Below are 18,864 nucleotides of genomic sequence, written 5' to 3'. Positions count from 1 at the left end.
ACCGGGTTGAACTGGAACCGGTTCCGTTCGGTTCCACCGGTTAGGTTCCGGAACCGGTTTTTTTGTACACGTCTAACGCCGGCATGTTCCGCCGCCTTTGGTCGGGGTTTTGACAAAAACACCAACTGAAAACGACACCCACAAACACAACCTCTCAAAACAACCTTTACACTTGAAAATTACGTCAATCCTCCCAAATAAGATTCATCATCTTTCACTTATTTTTAACCTAAAGAAAGCCCAAAACTTATTTTCTTCAATCAAACCCGAGAGATGAATCGGCACCCTATTATGGACAAAGGCATTCCACATCTTCCACAAGCACCACGTAGTAATTAGACACAACACTTGAAGAACGTTTGCTTTGTCTCTAGAGAACGAGTATTTGTGAATCTTCAACAAGTCATGAAAATCAAACAGAAAAAAACGCGAGCAATTTATGTCACTTGATATCACACTCCTCCGCATAGGTTGAGCTAATCCACAAGGAATAAAAATTTATGTTTTCTTTTGATAATTAAAAAAATACACCATTCGTTATTTGTTTTAAGAATTCAAAAATCATATTTATGTTTTCCTCATATTATGGCATGTTTTATGTAATTCAAGATGCCTTTGCAATTAATAAAAGACAGATGGTTGAGATATAAAACAAAGAACAACTACACGCATTGGCCTTTGGCATTACTTGTCTTATTGTCTTCTATATGAGAAATCTACAAAGATCCACCTCATTTGTTTAACTTGTTAAGAGGTTACTTAAAAAGGTATATGCTTAAAAACCATTTGTCTAACTCATTAGGAAGTTACTCAAAAAGGTATATGCTTAAAAACAAATTCAAGTAATTATGTAATATGGTTGACTTTTGATCCCTATTACTTTTAAACCGGTTGCAATGAAGTTACGAAGCTTGGATGAAAACGTCAGGGTGATCGGACACAATACGTATAAAAACAATTCATAAACTGAGGTGATCGGGCTCATAAACTACGTGTAAATATTTTCGACTGAAAACGCATAAATTTATACTGCTGAGAAAAAAAAGTGGAGGTGGCTAGAACCAACCTGCGCCACAATGCAAGCTTCACCCTTGGTTAAGCAAGTGGTCCTTTTCACTTCGTTTGTATAGTTATCAGTGTTATTGACGTAGTCGTTACTACGTACTAAAGCAAACATGTAAAACCCGAACCCAAACACAAATGCAACCGAGAGCCATGTAAATACCGTATGAGTGAATGTTAAGGACGATGAGTATTGTGTCTAGTGACAAAGCCAAGAATTTACATTTTTTGCTTTAGTACGTATAACTATTATTCAGTATCCGATATCTATCAAGTTGATTTATAGGTTTCTCAAGGTACGAGTAAGATCATCAAAATTAAATTATGCATAACTATTCATAAAGTTGTTTGTAATAGTGAGAGCTACTTAAGCAAAATTGGAACCATTATTAGACTTACAAATCTGCATTTTACAAAAGAACTAAAAAATATTCGTTTCATCAAAGGACAATAACGTGAATGTAAGATTTCATTCAGTATGTGTATTTAATGGACAAATTTTGGACATGTAATTATATTCCATCATTTTGGACAAATATACTTTCTTAGTTTACACAGTCTAGTAATAATATATGTCCTGTAAGACACTTTATCATTATTCGGTTGCCTTTAGCGCCAATAAAGCAGCCCCATAAGCCGCCTCGGTTTGAAGTGCTCGCCTTACGGGCAAACCAAGCACCCTCTCTCGAATCTCTGTCCACTTATCGTTTTTCGATCCACCACCCGCAGTAAACACTTCCTCTACTTCAGTAGCTCCTAAATCCTTCAACAATGCATACCCTTGTGCCTAAATAAAAAAACAAAACTTTTTATCAACATCTATAAAAGACAACAATATTGGTGGTGATGGTGGTTTGGGGGAGGGGGGGGGGGGGGGATGAAGGCTTCCCACCCAACACAAGTTGCTTTTTATATAGTTCTATTGGTTAACGGGGTGTTGGTGGGGCCCATGAGCATTCTAGTATTGGAATCTCAATACCTGTGATTATTAGAATAGTGGTTTTATGATACGCGAGGAAAAGCCTCTCATATCAAGTTTGAAGAAATGGGTAATTAGGTAATTTTATCACCTCAATGCGTGCTATTGATTCAAGAATTCCATGCAAGTATGCTACATCACATTCTGGTCGAGGACTTAACCTATAACGTGAAAAACGACAATATAATATCAATTACAAATTACAAACAAGGAAGCTAGTCAAGCGGGTCAAATCTCCCAAAGTTTACTCATAATGCATACAAGTGGAGAGCGTTCATTTCATAACCAATAGTATGTTGAGAAGTGCCAGAACCACATTAGCTTGTATACTATTTATTATATAAATTGACTAAAATACATGTAGATTCCAGTATTTATAAGATTTACTTTTAACAAATATATAAAATTGATAGATTTATCTAAATGCATGTATGCACATTTATATGCATATGTTACATTTAAAGAAAAAAAATATAATTTTTATGCTCATACTAATGATGCTAACTAAACTATAGAAATGAAAACAGAAGAAGTTACCTGTTACTCAACCCATCCATAAAGTGTTACTATCATATTACAATATTAACTTTACCTTGGAGCCATCTTCGGATCGGCTATAGGAAACCTCTCTCCCTCGGCCGGTAGTGGATAATAATCCAACGGTGAAGGCTCCATCGGGTTAATCTGCACACTCAAATTCTCCAGTTGCTCATCAGAAAACAGTTGCCTGAGAACCGCCCCGCCAGTGTTTGAGGCACCTCCAACCAGCCACTTGTCATCAAGACGATGACTGTACACCCCGAATCGCGCGTCATCAATCCTTGTAGTGCTTAATAGTTTTATCGCGAGTGTTGAACCCAAAGATGTCACCTATGTACAACCTTTTGGGGATTAGTTTAAAGAAAGTTAAGAGCATACAATCAGGCTTGTAAGCGAACCAAACGTTCTGTGAACTGTTCATGAGTCGTTCAGTGGAAAGTTCGTTCTTATTAAATAAACGAACGAACATGAATAACAGTTTTTGTTCATTTAGTTAAATGAACGAACATGGACACATGCCTCTTTCACTCATGCATGCTCGTTAAAGTTCATTACTTTACGTTTGTTTAAGTCCGTTCTTTAATAAATACATTATTAAAAGAAATTAGGTTCGTTCCGTCTAGTTATATGAAACACCTTTTGATTGGTGTTCGCTCGGTTATGTCCATTTATGTTCACTTATGATTATTTATCTATGTTCGTCTGTTTACGTTCGTGAACAGTTCATTTATTTGTTACAAACGAACACGAACAAGAAAACTCCATTTGTTAGTTGTCCGTGTTTGATCGTTTGTTTGGTTAAAGTTAAATGAACAAAAGTTTAAAACATTTTACCGCCTTCCCTGGCTGAGTAGCTCGGGCTGCAAGAAACGCAGCTATACTATCAGTAGTTCCCGTACACACAACGCAATCCTCAGGAAAACCTGTAAAAAAATTCAACCCAATATAAAAACGCATGTTTTAACTAGCCTTTGTAACAGAAATATAACTGCTTTTTTTTAAATAGGGAACACAATATACCAAATTTTGTTCTTATGTCCTCTTTGAGGGAACTTATTATAGTCCCCGGAGGTTGAATGGTCGGTAGAACGTGTGAATACAGTTGAGATTTTAACCATGGTGGATACGAGTCAAGTTCGGGATCATAACCAACCTATGCAAACGAATTGGAAAACTGAACACACTATAACTTCATAACAAACATGACAAGAAAAAATGCGGTCAAAATAGTCAACTTGACCTCAAAAGGTCAAACTGTGTTCATAGACTATATTTAATACCTTCAAGGTCAAACATACTACTTGTCTTTAAATTATACTTTAAACATCTCTAAAATTTTATAACTAGGGTGTAAACAAGCCAAGGCGGCTTGTGAGCTACTCGAGGTCGGCTCGTTAAAAGCTCGAATTAAACTGAGCTTAAACAATCTCGAATAATCTGAGCATAAAGGATCTCGAGCCTTAAAATAAGCTTGTTTAATAAACAAGCTCAAGCTAGCTCGCACGCCAAAACATGCCTATTATTTATATAATTTTTAGTTAATGTATTAAATATATATTTATCAAATACCATTTATAATATATAAAATTATGGTTAAAATAACTAAATAATATTCACTATGTTATATACAAAAATTATAACTAAAAAACATATAAAAATAGTTAAAACTATACATAAATATATCAAATAATAAAGCAAGCCAAGCTCGAGCTTGAAAAAACGACTCACAAGCTAAGCTTGAGCTTTAGAAAAAGTTCATAAAACTTTGATGAACATAAAACTTTTGGTGTTAAACTTGTATCAGAGTTGATATCAAGACGAACACAGTGTATTTGACTTTTTAACGTCAAACTAGACCCGTGTACAGTATAATCGTACCTTTAATGCGTTATTGTAATCAGACACTCCAAATTTACCATGGAGAAGCCACAAAAGCCAATCAGATTGATGCATTAAGACTGCAGACTCTTTACTTGAATCACTTGATGTCCACCATGAAACAAGCTTGCATAAAGTTGAAGAACCCGAGCGTACCGTATGGTTTAAAGGGGCAATGGATTTTACAATTGGCAATGCATCGGGACAACTCTCGTTGTAGAGTAAAGGTCGTGTTAAAGCTTCGCCCGTTTTGCTGCAGATATAATGGAAATAGTGTAGTTTGACTTTTGAGGTCACATTGACTTGTAAAGACTTTGACTTGTTGGTCAAATTAGTAGAATAGTACCTGTCTATAATTAGAGTAGTTGCAGATGTCCCGTCAATTGAAATGGAAGCGATTAATGAACGCATAGTGATTGGTATGTCTTGGAGAAGAGAAAAAAGTGTTGTTTTCCATGAGCGAACCCAATCAACCGTGTTACCATTCTTCCTAGACAACAAACTATAGTTTATAAGTTCTTCCAAACAATCATGTGAACTAAAGATATCTGTAAATACGTTATTTTGTGAGCTCGTTTACTTGATGTGTTGAAAGGCGAAGATGTAACTATGGTCTATGGGTCATGCTTATTTGATACGAGAAGAAATAAACATATACTTATGGGGTCCTTTGAACTCACCAACCAGTTTATAACCCATTTAACACATTTATTGCTACCTGCTTACAACTTGCCAACCCGTTCAAACCGTTTACAACTTGATTACAGCCCGTTAATGAATGTGTTGCACTGTTGCACACGTTGTGTTCGGGTTAGACGATTTTAATTATGTCTGAGTTGTGATTGATGCATTTGACAAGAATATATACATATTTCATAAATTCAACCCATCAAATGGACTAATATTTATCTTCAAAATTGACAATATATTTTGGTTTTTTGGATCATTTTATTATTATTTAACATCTTAAACCTTTGCAGCCCAAAGTTCCTTTGTGAAGATTAACTTGATGCCAAATTTATATCAAAGTAATGTGTTTGAAATTAAAATCCAGAATTAAACTGTGATTCTACCAAGAACCCTACATGGGGCTTATATTTACAATGCATACCACCATTAAATTCTTCGTTACGGTTTGCCTGAATATATTGTACCAGATGGGAAATCAAGCAAACAAATCATGATTGTAAAGTACAAGAATAACCATACCCAGAAAAAATCCCACCAATAGCAAAGCTATTAGCAGGGTCTGGGGAGCGTGAGATTTAGGCAAACTGTACCAAAAACAAATAAAAGTTTGTAAAGTACAAATCTTTAATTGATGTAATTATGTAAATCTTACCATATAATGTATATGTGTGGGCCTTTAGGGGCAAAGCGAAATTACACTGGTTTTGACGTTATTTTACTAATTTTGTGAAAATAACGTTTAAAAGTTGTGGAGGGTTAATCAGGCGTCATGTGGTGGCGTTGATAACCGAAAGACAAGAGTACATGCACCAATTGGCCGATGGTTGGGATCTATGTGCCTTATGTCCAAGGCTTGACGCAAAACTATTATGGAGCTGGGGTCTCACCGAAAACAACCACTCTATTCCTACGGGATTACCCTACCATAGCTTTGTTATTGATATGATTTATCAAGTACGACGATGATGATGCAATCTTACCATATATAGAGGATAATCCCTCTTTCCTTCAGAATGTATAACCCCGTCCTTGTCGATAATCGCATACCGAGCTCCAGATGTACCGAAATCCATCCCTAAATATAGCTTTCCCACACCTTCAACATCGTTGATCGACTCAGCTTTACAACTACTCCTTTGTAATCGCATTCGCCTTATTAATTCTGAATAATCTGCAATGTTGTTGCAAACCCATATATATGTAATTATGAACAATTCAGTAGTGAGAATTCAAACCCAGCAAAACAAGGCTTACAAGTATTCGAGTTGCTAGATTGCATTAGACTTCTTGGTTTTGATTTATTATTATATTCATATGCAAGCTGCTTGTTGTTGCAGAATAATAATAATTTAGTTGTTGAATTATAACTACCTGAAATGTTGGGAAAGTGTGTCTAGGAATTAGATTATTCGTAACTTTAACAGTAAGCATCAGTAGCTAAGAAATAATATGGTTGTAAAAAACCCGACTGGCGGCTATTATTAAAATCGCTAGTCCCTACCAAACGCCCGATTAACAACTACTAATAAGGATAAGTGAAATGAAGACGATACTATGAAAATGTTGGAGAGAGCAGATGTTATAATGATGAAGTGAGGCTGCTGCTGCCATTTTGAACAAATGGATAATACGAGTAAGGTTGTAGAGGAAGCATAATAATTTTGATGTTTTATTATTATTGTTATTATTATTATTATTATTATTATTATTATTTTAACGGACAACGAATCCTCCAAATATGTTATTGACTAAATTTAATTCATTGGGATACACTCATATTTGAATCCGGTAAAAAGCCTTACCTAAAATCGACGCCCGTACATATTCGTCCGAATGCACGATAGTGCAGTGAGATAAAACTCGTTAAGTTCAAGGATCCAACTAGCGAAAGTCACATACTCGCATAGTCTCTCATCATCACCCTAGAGCTTCTGAAACAAAATATTGGGAGAAGAAATTGACACTAGATCACATGAAAACATCAAGTGTCTCTCTTACCATTTCACCACTGGGCTCATCGACAATAACTTTGATATTTAATAATAATTAAAAGTTTTGAATTTCCCATCAATATTTAATCATATTTAGTTTTTGATATAACTAGGATTTAAAACCCGCCGTTAGACCAATTACGTGACAAAGAAAAAGAGCCGTAAACTTTTAACGTTAGTCAAAACATAAATGAAAAGAATAAATATACAACCAGCTATAAAAGAACTTGAAACGTTAAAAAACACTATTGAAGCATATTATAATAATACAGCCTCGTATGTTGCGGTCGGACGTTAAATTAATCAGACCCGTTTTGTGTTAAGCAATTAAAATTGTCAACAATCGAACTTCAGGCTCATATCATATTCATGGTTGCTTGTTTCCAAGACCCATAGTTGTGACGCCAAGAGTTTATCATCATCATCGACCTACGTAAACCGAAAGGGTGTAGCATAATTGTCAAAGCATTTCGTCAAACACTTCATGTGCGATGTACCTAGTAGGGGTGTTTAAAGTCTGATATCCGAAAATCTAGAAATAATAATAATTATAAAAAAATTAAAGAACTACTTTTAAAAATATATTTTGGCTATCCAAAATATCCAAAAAAAATTATCCAAAGTATCCAAAAAATATCCGAAATATCCGAAAATTATTCAAAATATCCAAGAATTAAGCGAATTTTAAAAATAATATTTATTATTTAATAATTAAAAATATAAAAATTCGGATTCGAATTTTTGGATACAAACTCGGATTCAGATTTTCTTAAACACCCCTAGTACCTAGGCTCAGAAAACTAGCACAACCTTTCAAAAACTCAAATGGTCATTAAACACCTCAAGTGCAGTGCAGTGCGTCTAACGTCACAATAGATGCAAGGCACTGCACATTGTAATTTACTATTTCAGCTGCTGAAAATTATACGCATACTTTCCAAATCATATATTGTTTGACCGCACCCATGCAACCATGAACATTGTAGAGTTGTTGAACTAAGCCTAACCCAGCTCCCACGGTTGATGCAAGTATGCAAGCGAGCGTACCAAGCGAGCATTGACTTCTCAAACCAAGTCATCCAGATTTTTGGACTCTTTCTCCTATCTTTTTAAAAACATTTCTTCTCTTTTCATCTTTCCCTAACTCAAGAACCGCCATATCTACCTAATATTTTGTAGCCTTCATCAGTTTATGTGGGCATATTGGTTTTGTTGATATGATTTAAAACATATCATGAGACCTAAGGCTAAGGGAGTAAGGGGTATACACCCCTCAACACTATTCCTCTCATTCACGACGTCAGCTTTCCCTCATCATTCAACATCACCCTTCAACCTAGAGATATACACCCTTAAACACCATTCTTCATTTCCTATATTTCTTTTTTATTTAATACAATTTTTACATTTAAAATATATATTTGAAGTTATAATATTTAATAAAATAAATTAAAATGCATAAATTAAAAAAGTGAAAACGATTACATTAATTAAAAAAATACAAACCATAAACTAAAAAACTAGGGAAAAAAGCTAATAAAAAGTAACATAAGGAACTAAAAACTAAAACTAAAAAACTAGAAAGTTAAGTTATAATTTTGGCCAATTTTTCGTTTCAATGCCAACGTCAACTCGAGCTCTTGTTCTTGAAGATAGCTAAGATCTCGAGTTAAAAGGTAAATAACTTTCCGTTCGGCGTCGTATTTCCGCTCGGCCTCCATTAAACGAAGCTTTTCCCGTTTTATCTCGGCCGTCTCTTCGCTTATTTTTTGCCTTATTTTCATTTTCTCAATTTGCAACTCTTTAAAAACTTGTAAACTCATCATTTATAAAATTCAACTTCGGGTCGTCGATTGAAGACGATCCGAATCGTTTTCCCTTTGCCTTATCCCTCCCAATCGGGCGTTCCATTTCAACCGAATCGTCATCGCTAAAATCCATATTAAGATCTTGGTTACAACGGGCATCCGAACGACCCGCACTATAGTCTCCACTTTCGGACGTTTTTTGTCCGCTTCACCGACTCAACCTCGTTCAGCACCGAATGCCACTTCGCACAAAGTCGAACAATTTCCCAAACTTGTGGGTAGGGAAAGACATGCTTATGTTTGGCAACATATCGATCGTTTGCCAAATTGTATATATCGACGTCATTACTACCACTCGTTGGATTATCCTTGGCGTTGTTGTAGAGATTGTTAAGCCTTCCCACCTTTTTATTCATCTCCCTCAATTTTCCGTTTATGGAACCATGTCTCCGATACATCGGGACTGATAAAATTTCATGATATTTGAGTGTGAACGGTCTTCCAAATACTAGATTCCGTTTGAGCATTACCTAATAACATATAAATAAAATGTAAAACGTAAACATATTAAACAATTGATATCTTTAAAAAAATTAAAATTGTAAACAATACCCTTTGACGAATTCTCGCTTTCGCTAACCTAAGCTCTTGCCAAAGCGACTTCTTCGGTAGTGTTCCACATGTTAACCTTCTCTCAACCCGGAGATTCAACAATCAACAGTTTCGGGTTGGGTCTCTTTAGGGCCTGTTTTTTTGATATATTTGTTTTGTGGGTTCGGATTGGGTTTCCGGCACCACCTCTTGGCTCTTGAACATCGTCATCGGTATGAAGGGTTTGAGTTGGATTGCTTTGTCGTTATAGCTATTTGTTATACTTGATCCATTCGTCATAACCTAAAACCGCACCTTGCGTTACCTCCGGAGTAAAGTTGGGATCCATTTTGGGTTAAAATGTATTTGAAATTGGTTGAAATGTAGAAGAGTAGAATGGTAAAAATATGTTGAAATGAGTTGAAATGGATTGAAATAGGTTAATATATATATATATATATATATATATATATATATATATATTAAATAAGTTTTTTTTAAAAAAAAATTGACCGTTTGCAACGGTCACAAAACCAAGACAAAGGGCTACTAACACGAGTGACCATCCTCAGTGAGGTCAGGTCAAGCGTGACCAAAAATAGGGGGTGGGGTTTGCGTGAGGCCGGTGATGGTGAGTGGCCAAGTGGCTGCCACCTAGGACCAGTGCGGGTTACCCACTGGTGTATACCCCCTTCGCCTAAAGAGTTATGTCTATGTCGACAGCGCAGACACATGATTTTGCTCAACGGGTCCCATTTTTCCGATGTTCAAAATTTTCAGATCGGTTATTATTCGGGCCGGGTCGAGGCATTGTTCCATACTCCCATTAAAGTGCTTTGTTGTGATAACTATTCTGCTTACTTACATGATCAATCAATCTCTCTTTTTTGTTCTAACCATGATATCTATAGGTCACGCATGCATCTTTTGGCCGTTTTCATTGAACAAATAACAAACCAAGCAAAATACTTTATCCGTCTTTACACTATACTCTAACCAATACGTAAAGTCGTTAAACCAATCGGGATGAAATAGTCTTCATCTACCACCAACTTCTACCTTATGGCATTTTCTTTGTAGCAAGTGTAATTTGTAATTTTTGTCAACTTTGCTTAAAATTAACAAGAGATTAATGATTTCATGTCCAACTTGATATTAGTTGCTTATGAATACTTTAAAGTGTTAATTTTATGAAGATTATTTTTGCTAATCTTTCTTGTTATTTAGTTGCATAAGTAACCAATCTGAATCCCTATGATGATTTGATATCTATGGATTGGATGATTAATTTAATTATGACTTACAAATCTATTAATTAATGTTAAAAAAAGTTTATTATTAGGAGAAAAAACGAAAGTACATATAGCATATGCAACGTCCTTTATAGTATTTACTTACTACTACAAAACTTGCTAGATAAAGATCGTTGAAATTTACAACTGACAATAACGGTTGCAACAAGATGAGCTAACCATGGGAAATACTTTATATATATATCGTTGATGATTGTGCAAAGTGGACAAGGAATGGAGTTCAATGATTTATGGTTTAAGTTGTTCTTGTAAGAGTTTTGGTTTTATATTACAGTTTCGTGTGATATAACAATTGGGTTGCACTGAATTATTATTGTGTTGTTAGCGGATAATGAAAAGTGGTTAGTATCAGGTGCAACATAATCCGATATGTGTCACTTTTTCTTACATAATTATTGATGGTTTTAATTTAAATGTGAATATGTGATTTATGGTATCTGATGACGAATGTTGTTTTACTAAAAAAAATTATGCATGAGTCAATTTTTGTCGTTTGTTTTACAGATTACAAAAGTGGAGATATATCTCTCAACGAGCATAGATAGTAATGGAATATGTTTTGTTTGGGTTCGTGTTAATTTTTTTATATTGTCTGTATTTATGTATGTGTAACAAGATATAGTACTTGACTGATAGAGCATCCCCTTTATTCTCTATTCTTATCTTTATAATTACATTAAAAACACATTTTTTCTTCTTATTTTCAACTAAATAATATTTTTTATACATTTATCATTACTTTTTATTTCTCCTTCATTCACACCCACTTTCACAATACATTAAAGAATTATAGAGGTGAATAATGTGTTTCTTCAAATTTAACAATGAACAATAACATTTTCTCTCTTCTCTCACAACTACTTTTAACCATCTCTAAAAAATGAAGAATCCCCTCACATAATTTGAAGAATGGATTAGGAATGATCTTAATTATCATATAATAAGTCACTAAGAGGTGTCTTTATTTGGTTAATGGCAAATAGGTTTATAGAAGATCCTGAATAGCATGTAGGTTTATTTGATAATGCTAGCCAACAATCTCATTCCGTAAGTATGATGTACCTTATTGGCAGATTGGTCTATCTTGTAATGCTAGCAGCTTCATTTCATTTTTGACAAATCATAAAATCTATAAAACATGTTAGCAGTGCGATATTATTCGTGGATTGATATTTACTCAAATCATTTTGATGCTTAAACAATTAGGATTGTGTGGCTTGATAAGTTGACAGTCGTTGTTCTATCTGTTTACTCTTTGACAATAGTTCAATGTTGTTTCGACGCCCATATTAAGCATATATATTTTTCTTACTACTTTCTTATTTGATATTTCTATGGTAGGTTTTGGTGGAGCATGTATCTTCTTTATGTATTTGTTTTCTTTTCTTTATACATTTTATTATTCTATTTGTTTTAAATATTTTAACTTGAAATATTTATTATGTGGGTTTATTTCTGGACCATAACGAACATATTTGATAACGATTGAATTCACATCGACTGATCGCCACAATGCCCATGTTTTAACGATCGAGTAAACATCATTTTAAATATGTTATCTGTATCATAAGCTATACAAGTGTATGGTATCATGTGTGTATACTAATTTATGCCTAACGTGTTATATGCTTATTTGGTTAGACAGTCGTAATAGCCATCACCCGGTTCATCTGGCACCGCGCTTATTGACAACTTACTTGCTTGCTTATTTGGTTGGACTGTCGTAATAGCCATCACCCAGTTCATAAGGCACCGCGCTTATCGACAACTTATTTACTATTGTTTATCTCACTTGACACAGTTTGCAATTTTATTTATTATTATATATTCACAAAATCTGGTGTTTTACTCACTCAACCTAGTGTTGACGAAATTATTGTATTTTTAACGCATATGCGGGTTATCGTGTGATATGATTACCAAGTTGGTTTGAAGAAACTTAGGATTACATGCTATAGAGAATAAACAAGAACTTGAATTTTTATTTTGTCCTTACTTGTTCTATTTATGGAATCATGTACTTTGACTTTTTGAAATTTGTTGGATTACTTAAATTGGAATAATATATATTATAATTCTAAATTTTTTCATGATAGTACCTTGAGAGCTGTGAGCAATCAGCTCACGCCCGACATTTCCGTCGTAGGTTGGGGTGTGATAGATTGGTATCAGAGCCGAAGGTTTAAGATAGGTCGTTAGTGGTGCCATAGTAACATGCATAGGAGCCCCATACGTGCTTATATGTTTGCCTTATGTGTTCAAAATTAGGTGTTTATAGCTTTACTTAGTAAAATTATTTGTTCTTATTATTTTATTGCTATGCACGCACACACAATTCCGAGGCTATGCCTCAACTTTCAAAGATAATTTTTCTAAATTAATAGATTGCCTTTTATATTTGGGAAAATTCCTTAAGAATTCCCTACTTTTGTTTTTATCTTCACCTTAAGGCTTGGTAGTATGACAAGTTCCAGTAGTAACTGGAAGGGAGAGTACTGTGAGTTGGGCATTGGCAAACCGGTTCCGAGAACCCAAAGTAAGACGCTATTCCTTACCTGGAGGATAACTTGGCCACAATACTCGAACTTATAGGCCAAAGCATGAACAAAACTGTCATACGACCGACACCGGTTACCGAATTCACGGTGGTTCGTGGCTAAATTCGGTCTTTTCTGATTATTGTGTTTTGATATTTAAAAAGTTATTTGAGTGAAGAATCCATGGAACACATGGGCACGCCTGCTATCCATTTTTCAATTTGTGTTGTGTTTTTGTTGGAGTAATCATACGTGGTGATTCACGGGATACTCCAACTACCCACATTTTATTTCGTTGGTTCGATAATTAGTTGGTACAGTTAAAATGCCATGGAACGCTCATGGGCCGTCCAACTCTATTGTATTGATAATTCGTTAATTAGTTGGGACAGTTAAAATGCCATGTAATGCTCATGGGCCGTCCAACTCAGCTGTTTTTATTCGATAGTTCGTCGGGCCATTCAAATTGCCATGGAAAACTCATGGAAGGCCAACACACAAACTTTGTTTCGTTAATTGTTTGTTAACTTAGGTTAATCAAATAAATTTTTAACTTTTAAACTGACCTCATCTCCTCGTGTAGTTATCACGTATTAATCATATTGACTACATCATCTAATAACTATTTACGCAATGTACCATTTATCTTGTAATCTCTTACTTTTATTCCTCATGAAACGACACAAATCCCCCACTTCTAAAAGCAAATTTTTTATAAGTTATCTAAGCAATTAAAGTTTTATTAGTAAATGATTTTCCTCAACTTATTCTTATAAATCTTTATTTTTGATCTTTGTAGAATGTCTTCCCTATGAAACCACCGTCATCCTCGACATCAATCGATTGATTCTCATCACCATCGTATAGCTGCTTGTATAGCCAAAGAGTAACTGCTGTGATCCCTAGGTTAGTGACCCAAGTTCAAAACATCCATGCAACCGATCCAACCTTTTCCACTAATCCCTCTTCTGGTAACCGCAAATCATCTACCTTCACTCAGTCTCACAATAAGAAACGTAAGAACCCGACTGCAACCAATCCTAGCCAACCACAAGCCTCTTCAACTTTTCCGAAAAAGAGACCTTACAAGAAACGTAAGAACCCCATCTGCAATACCTGCAACTGTCACCACCCGACCAACCTCAATCGTCGTCTTTGCACCAATTGTAACCGTTATAGCCACCTTTCTAATATTGCCGTCAAGTCCACAGTGCACCAACTTCTCCACAACGATTTCAGACGCCCATTTCTCGAAACGGTACCATGCCATCTACTCAACCCGGTGTTTCTAATACCAGTGCTTGCTACCAATTTGGAGACCCAAATCATCTCTGTAATTCGTGTCCTCATCGTATCCATGCTCAACAAGCTCAAACTATGACTACACCCTACTACTTAACCCATGCTCACCAAGCTCAAACCCATCAACCTCATGTCCTTCAAGCTCCTCCTATTAATCAAGGTCAACCTTACTTAACCCAACTCTATCAAACCTCGCACCCACAAGCTCAAGTTTACCGAACATATTTTAACCAAACAACCCTCATGCAAACCATTCAAGCTCAAGTTATTCAAGCAATGCCGAATCAATCTGCCTCGACTACTCAAGTCTTTGTGAATGCAACTCCTCAAGGTGCTTCAAGCCAAATCAACTAAGCTACTCAAGGACGCCGGAGACTTTTGCCGTTTTCTTTATCTATTATAATTTATCTTGTCTTTTTCAATTATGAATTATAACGCCTATTATGGCATTGAATTATTTCGATTTAAACTATTAATCTTTTGCATACCCTATCTTATGAATAAAACTTATTTTTATTAAAAACTTACTTCTATCTTGTTTACTTATCCTTCATTTATTAACAACAATTATTAATAAGTTACCCTTTTACAACTTTCATGACTTATACTTTTGTGTTAAAAGATGTCTTAGAAACTCTTTAATATAAATCCACCGCAACTTTCTAATGTTTTATACATTGGTTTTATAATTAAAACTCATTAAAACTTTTGTTTCCTCAAAACCGTGTATTTTCAAACGTTTGTAAACCCACACGATTAGACGAATCATGTGGACCATTCGACGATAACAGTAATTATGGTCCGGAACATAATTATTGAAGTCATCGCATGGAAATCATGATACGTACAATTGTGTGTCGTAATATAGAATCGAAAGTAGTTGGGATAACGGTACAGATGTAAAAATGATAAGGACACGGTGGATACGCCGATGGTACATCCTATAAGTAAGTGCCCCTATCGGATTTTCATTTGGAGCGTTGTTTTAACTATTCAAAGTTCTGTGTTATTATAAATTTTAAACAATATTTTAAAACTTTCCTTTTCTCAAAATTTAATTGCTTTGTTATCGTATCTTTTAATTTCGGGACGAAAATCCCTAAAGTAGGGGAGATTGTAACAACTCGGATTTTAAATTATTATTTTATTAACCGTTACACGACCCGTTTTATTCGGGAAATTTTATCTAATAGATAAATATCGCATTTATCGAGTCATTATTATTATATTAATATGTTAATATTATTATTTAAATATTTATTTAATTACTAAAACAACTTTGAAAAATATACATTTTCATTTTCAACCCAAAACTAAACTTGTAACCCTTAATGCTCCCATCCCTAATCTTCAGGGACCAAAGTGCAGCATTTGATTATCTTATTATATTATTATCTTAACCTGTATCCATAAACCAAATTCACAACCCAAGACCCATTGGCTAACTTGGACCTCAATTATCAGCATAATCATGGAAATTGTTCAATGCATATCGTTATACTTGCCTTAAATGTTATTACTGACATAGTTAATCAGGAAATTGAGATCAATTGATACGTATTGCAAGTTTAAACGAACAGTCTATATCGATTTTGGGTATTATACCTTAGAGACTATAATAATCCAATTATTTTCGTCTCCACACTCCCACAGACATCGCCTGTCGAAACCCTAAAACCAATTATATTTTCGTTATTGTGTGTGGTCGTTCTTAATCAAGTTATTGGTCGGCTACTGACATCGCAATTAAACCCGTCTTATGACGTTATCGGAGGTAATTGTTTAGTGCTTTCAGTTTGCCTACAATCAAGAAGCCTTAACCTTAAGGTTAATTGAATCAAAATTAAATGGATTCATCAATTTGATTTCTAGGGCTCTTATTGTATTTTAGGGTTTCGTCTGTTATTGTTATAAATTATTATTATCAGTTAAAAACCAAATAACACACCAGCTCGCATGGTTGGTGTGTGGTTGTGTTTATGGTTCAAGCCGTTGGGGCGCAGGTTCGAACCCCCTCCCAGCCCTTTATATTTTTGGAAATTGTTTTTAAGTTTTAAGTATCATATTAACCCAACTAGGTTAGTACCCGTGTTACACACGGGTTGATATTAGATATATAACAAAATGTATATAAACTAACATACAATATAATAATATATAACGATATATAAACATTCAAAATATAATAACATATAACGATATATAAACATTCAAAAACATCCACAAAAAAAATACACCAAACCACTGTCTACATAATAACTTAATAGAAACAAACAATTCATTGTCTTATTAAACACATTAAATCATTAGATATTAACATGATTTGAACAGGATGACCTTGAAAGCTTCCGTCCAAAACAAAACCATGCACCTTAACCACCTGAAAAATATAAACAAACCATGGAACGTTATTAAGTATTAAACCAAAAAGTTAATGTATATTATAATGAATGGGTGATATCTACAATATGTAGCTACTATGTTGAGGTCAAGAGAAAATAAATCAATTTTATAACCTAAGTTTATAACCAGAAACAAAAAAACTTAATCAATTTTGTAATTACAAATCAAAGTATATTGAAAATATAATATTAGAGAGACAGACATATTAAAAGTAATCACTAATACCCAATAATTAAAATTCTAATACCGTCACTACAATCTTCATGCTAACACAAACTAAATATAAACATAAAAGGTATACTCTAAAAGAATATATAAACATGTGGATTTTAAGTTTACCAAAAACGAACTTACATCACAACCCACCAAAAATCGCAAACTGTCATAACAACCTGACAAAACAAAATCAAACTGTTATAAGTGTGTATTGTACTTTTTTAGAAGCCTATGTATATGAAGTAAACTACTAACATAAAGGAAAAAAGCAAAGTCAACAATAAAGTCAAAAATTATATTTATAAAAAATCTAACTACATATGTCATCTGATGTACCTTAAACTTCTGAATCAGAACCAAAATAGCTTTGAAGATCATCAAAATCGGATTCATAATTTTGACAATCTAACAGCCATTTAACCTTCTCAGCCCCCTCATTCTCCAAATCCAAATGTGCTCTTGCTTTAAAAATGTTAGAAAGCTTCAAGAAATCTAAATCTCTTAAAAGAAAAATGTCACTGGATTGCAATATGGACTTTGGATTAACAGTCTTTTGTTGCCCATTCACATATTTGATAACCACATTATTTTGCAAAGGATAAAAAAACCACTCCCTAACATTGACAAAAGGAAGTAGTTCTTGTTCATGTTGTAAAATCCCTTCATTTAGAACATTCAATAGTTCTCTCTCTTCGTCGTTAATAACTTGTTTGCGGTTTCCGTATCCTATTATTTGGTACTTAAACAGAATGATAAACGACAGAACCGATTCAATAGAGGGTTTATGGATTGTAGACAGATCGCTAAGAATAAACTGATAATTATTTGTTTCGGATGAAAATTTCCAAGAAACAATTGTTGTCAATGTTGAAGATGATGGAAGAGATGAAAATTTCAAACAAACTGATTATTGTGTTTATCTTTCAAAGAGTCTTTTTTTAATTATTAATAAAAACGACGGTTTATTGATTCCATAAAACTCATGATTATCCCTATATTTATTAAACTATTGATGAACATTTAACCTATTCTCCTATTTATTTAATGTAGTAAATTGATAAGATATAAATGTATATAACATATATTTCGGATATATATATATATATATATAAGTATAATATTAGCCTATAAATAAAAGTCTATAAAATTAAATTTCAAAAATATAAAAGATATACTACAAAAACCATAAACAACTAAACATAATTGAACATACAAACATGTACCTATAGTTAAACAAAATAAAATAATACAATTCTTTTATTAAAAAACCTTAAACATATTTAAAAAGATACAGACGTAAACAAAAAAGTATTGTCAAAAAGTTCATAGAAGGTTTCCAAATATTTCCTTATACACAACATTTTTGGTTTCACTAATCAATTTGGATTCTTAATCTAATAAAACAATCTTAATACCTTCGCGAGTCTTCACTCTAGACAAAGCAACATAAAGCTGGCCATGGGTAAAAACCGGGTCTTTTAAACATAATCCAACACGTGATAAAGATTGTGTGACACCCGGTAATTTTCCATATTCTTTAATCTTTATAATTGA

The 18,864-nt window shown here is 33.9% G+C and overlaps 1 protein-coding gene across 3 annotated transcripts; it reads right to left on the bottom strand.

The window, feature by feature from the left end:
• Window positions 1-1,556: 1,556 nt before the first annotated feature.
• LOC143602573 (D-ribulose kinase-like) lies at window positions 1,557-6,541 on the bottom strand. Of its 3 annotated transcripts, none has more exons than XM_077079635.1 (9): window positions 6,404-6,541; window positions 6,130-6,320; window positions 4,806-4,949; window positions 4,460-4,712; window positions 3,602-3,734; window positions 3,416-3,504; window positions 2,634-2,911; window positions 2,133-2,202; window positions 1,557-1,849 (listed from the first exon to the last, which is right to left on the bottom strand). In XM_077079635.1, exons 2-9 carry the CDS (start codon window positions 6,192-6,194, stop codon window positions 1,658-1,660), a joined length of 1,224 nt encoding a protein of 407 aa, XP_076935750.1. In that variant the 5' UTR covers window positions 6,195-6,320; window positions 6,404-6,541; the 3' UTR covers window positions 1,557-1,657. The 3 variants fall into 3 exon arrangements, with proteins under 3 accessions (XP_076935750.1, XP_076935749.1, XP_076935751.1); XM_077079634.1 differs by having other exon boundaries at window positions 4,806-4,945; XM_077079636.1 differs by lacking the exon at window positions 6,404-6,541 and having other exon boundaries at window positions 6,130-6,355.
• Between the last annotated feature and the right edge of the window lie 12,323 nt (window positions 6,542-18,864).

Source organism: Bidens hawaiensis, unplaced genomic scaffold, assembly GCF_021521415.1.
Source record: "Bidens hawaiensis isolate Kalapana, Puna unplaced genomic scaffold, B.hawaiensis_p1.1 tig00059180_1, whole genome shotgun sequence".
Lineage (NCBI taxonomy): Eukaryota > Viridiplantae > Streptophyta > Magnoliopsida > Asterales > Asteraceae > Bidens > Bidens hawaiensis.
This window is presented reverse-complemented; position numbering and strand designations above follow the sequence as displayed.

Excerpts from the sequence above, each read along its gene's own strand:
- LOC143602573 (XM_077079634.1), bottom strand. The coding sequence starts at position 6,428 with ATGCAATCTAGCAACTCGAATACTT. Across the intron at positions 4,946-6,129 it reads GGGATTATCCTCTATATATG|AATGGTAACACGGTTGATTG; the intron begins GTAAGATTGCAT and ends TTGTCTAGGAAG. Across the intron at positions 3,735-4,459 it reads ATTACAATAACGCATTAAAG|GTTGGTTATGATCCCGAACT; the intron begins GTACGATTATAC and ends TCGTTTGCATAG.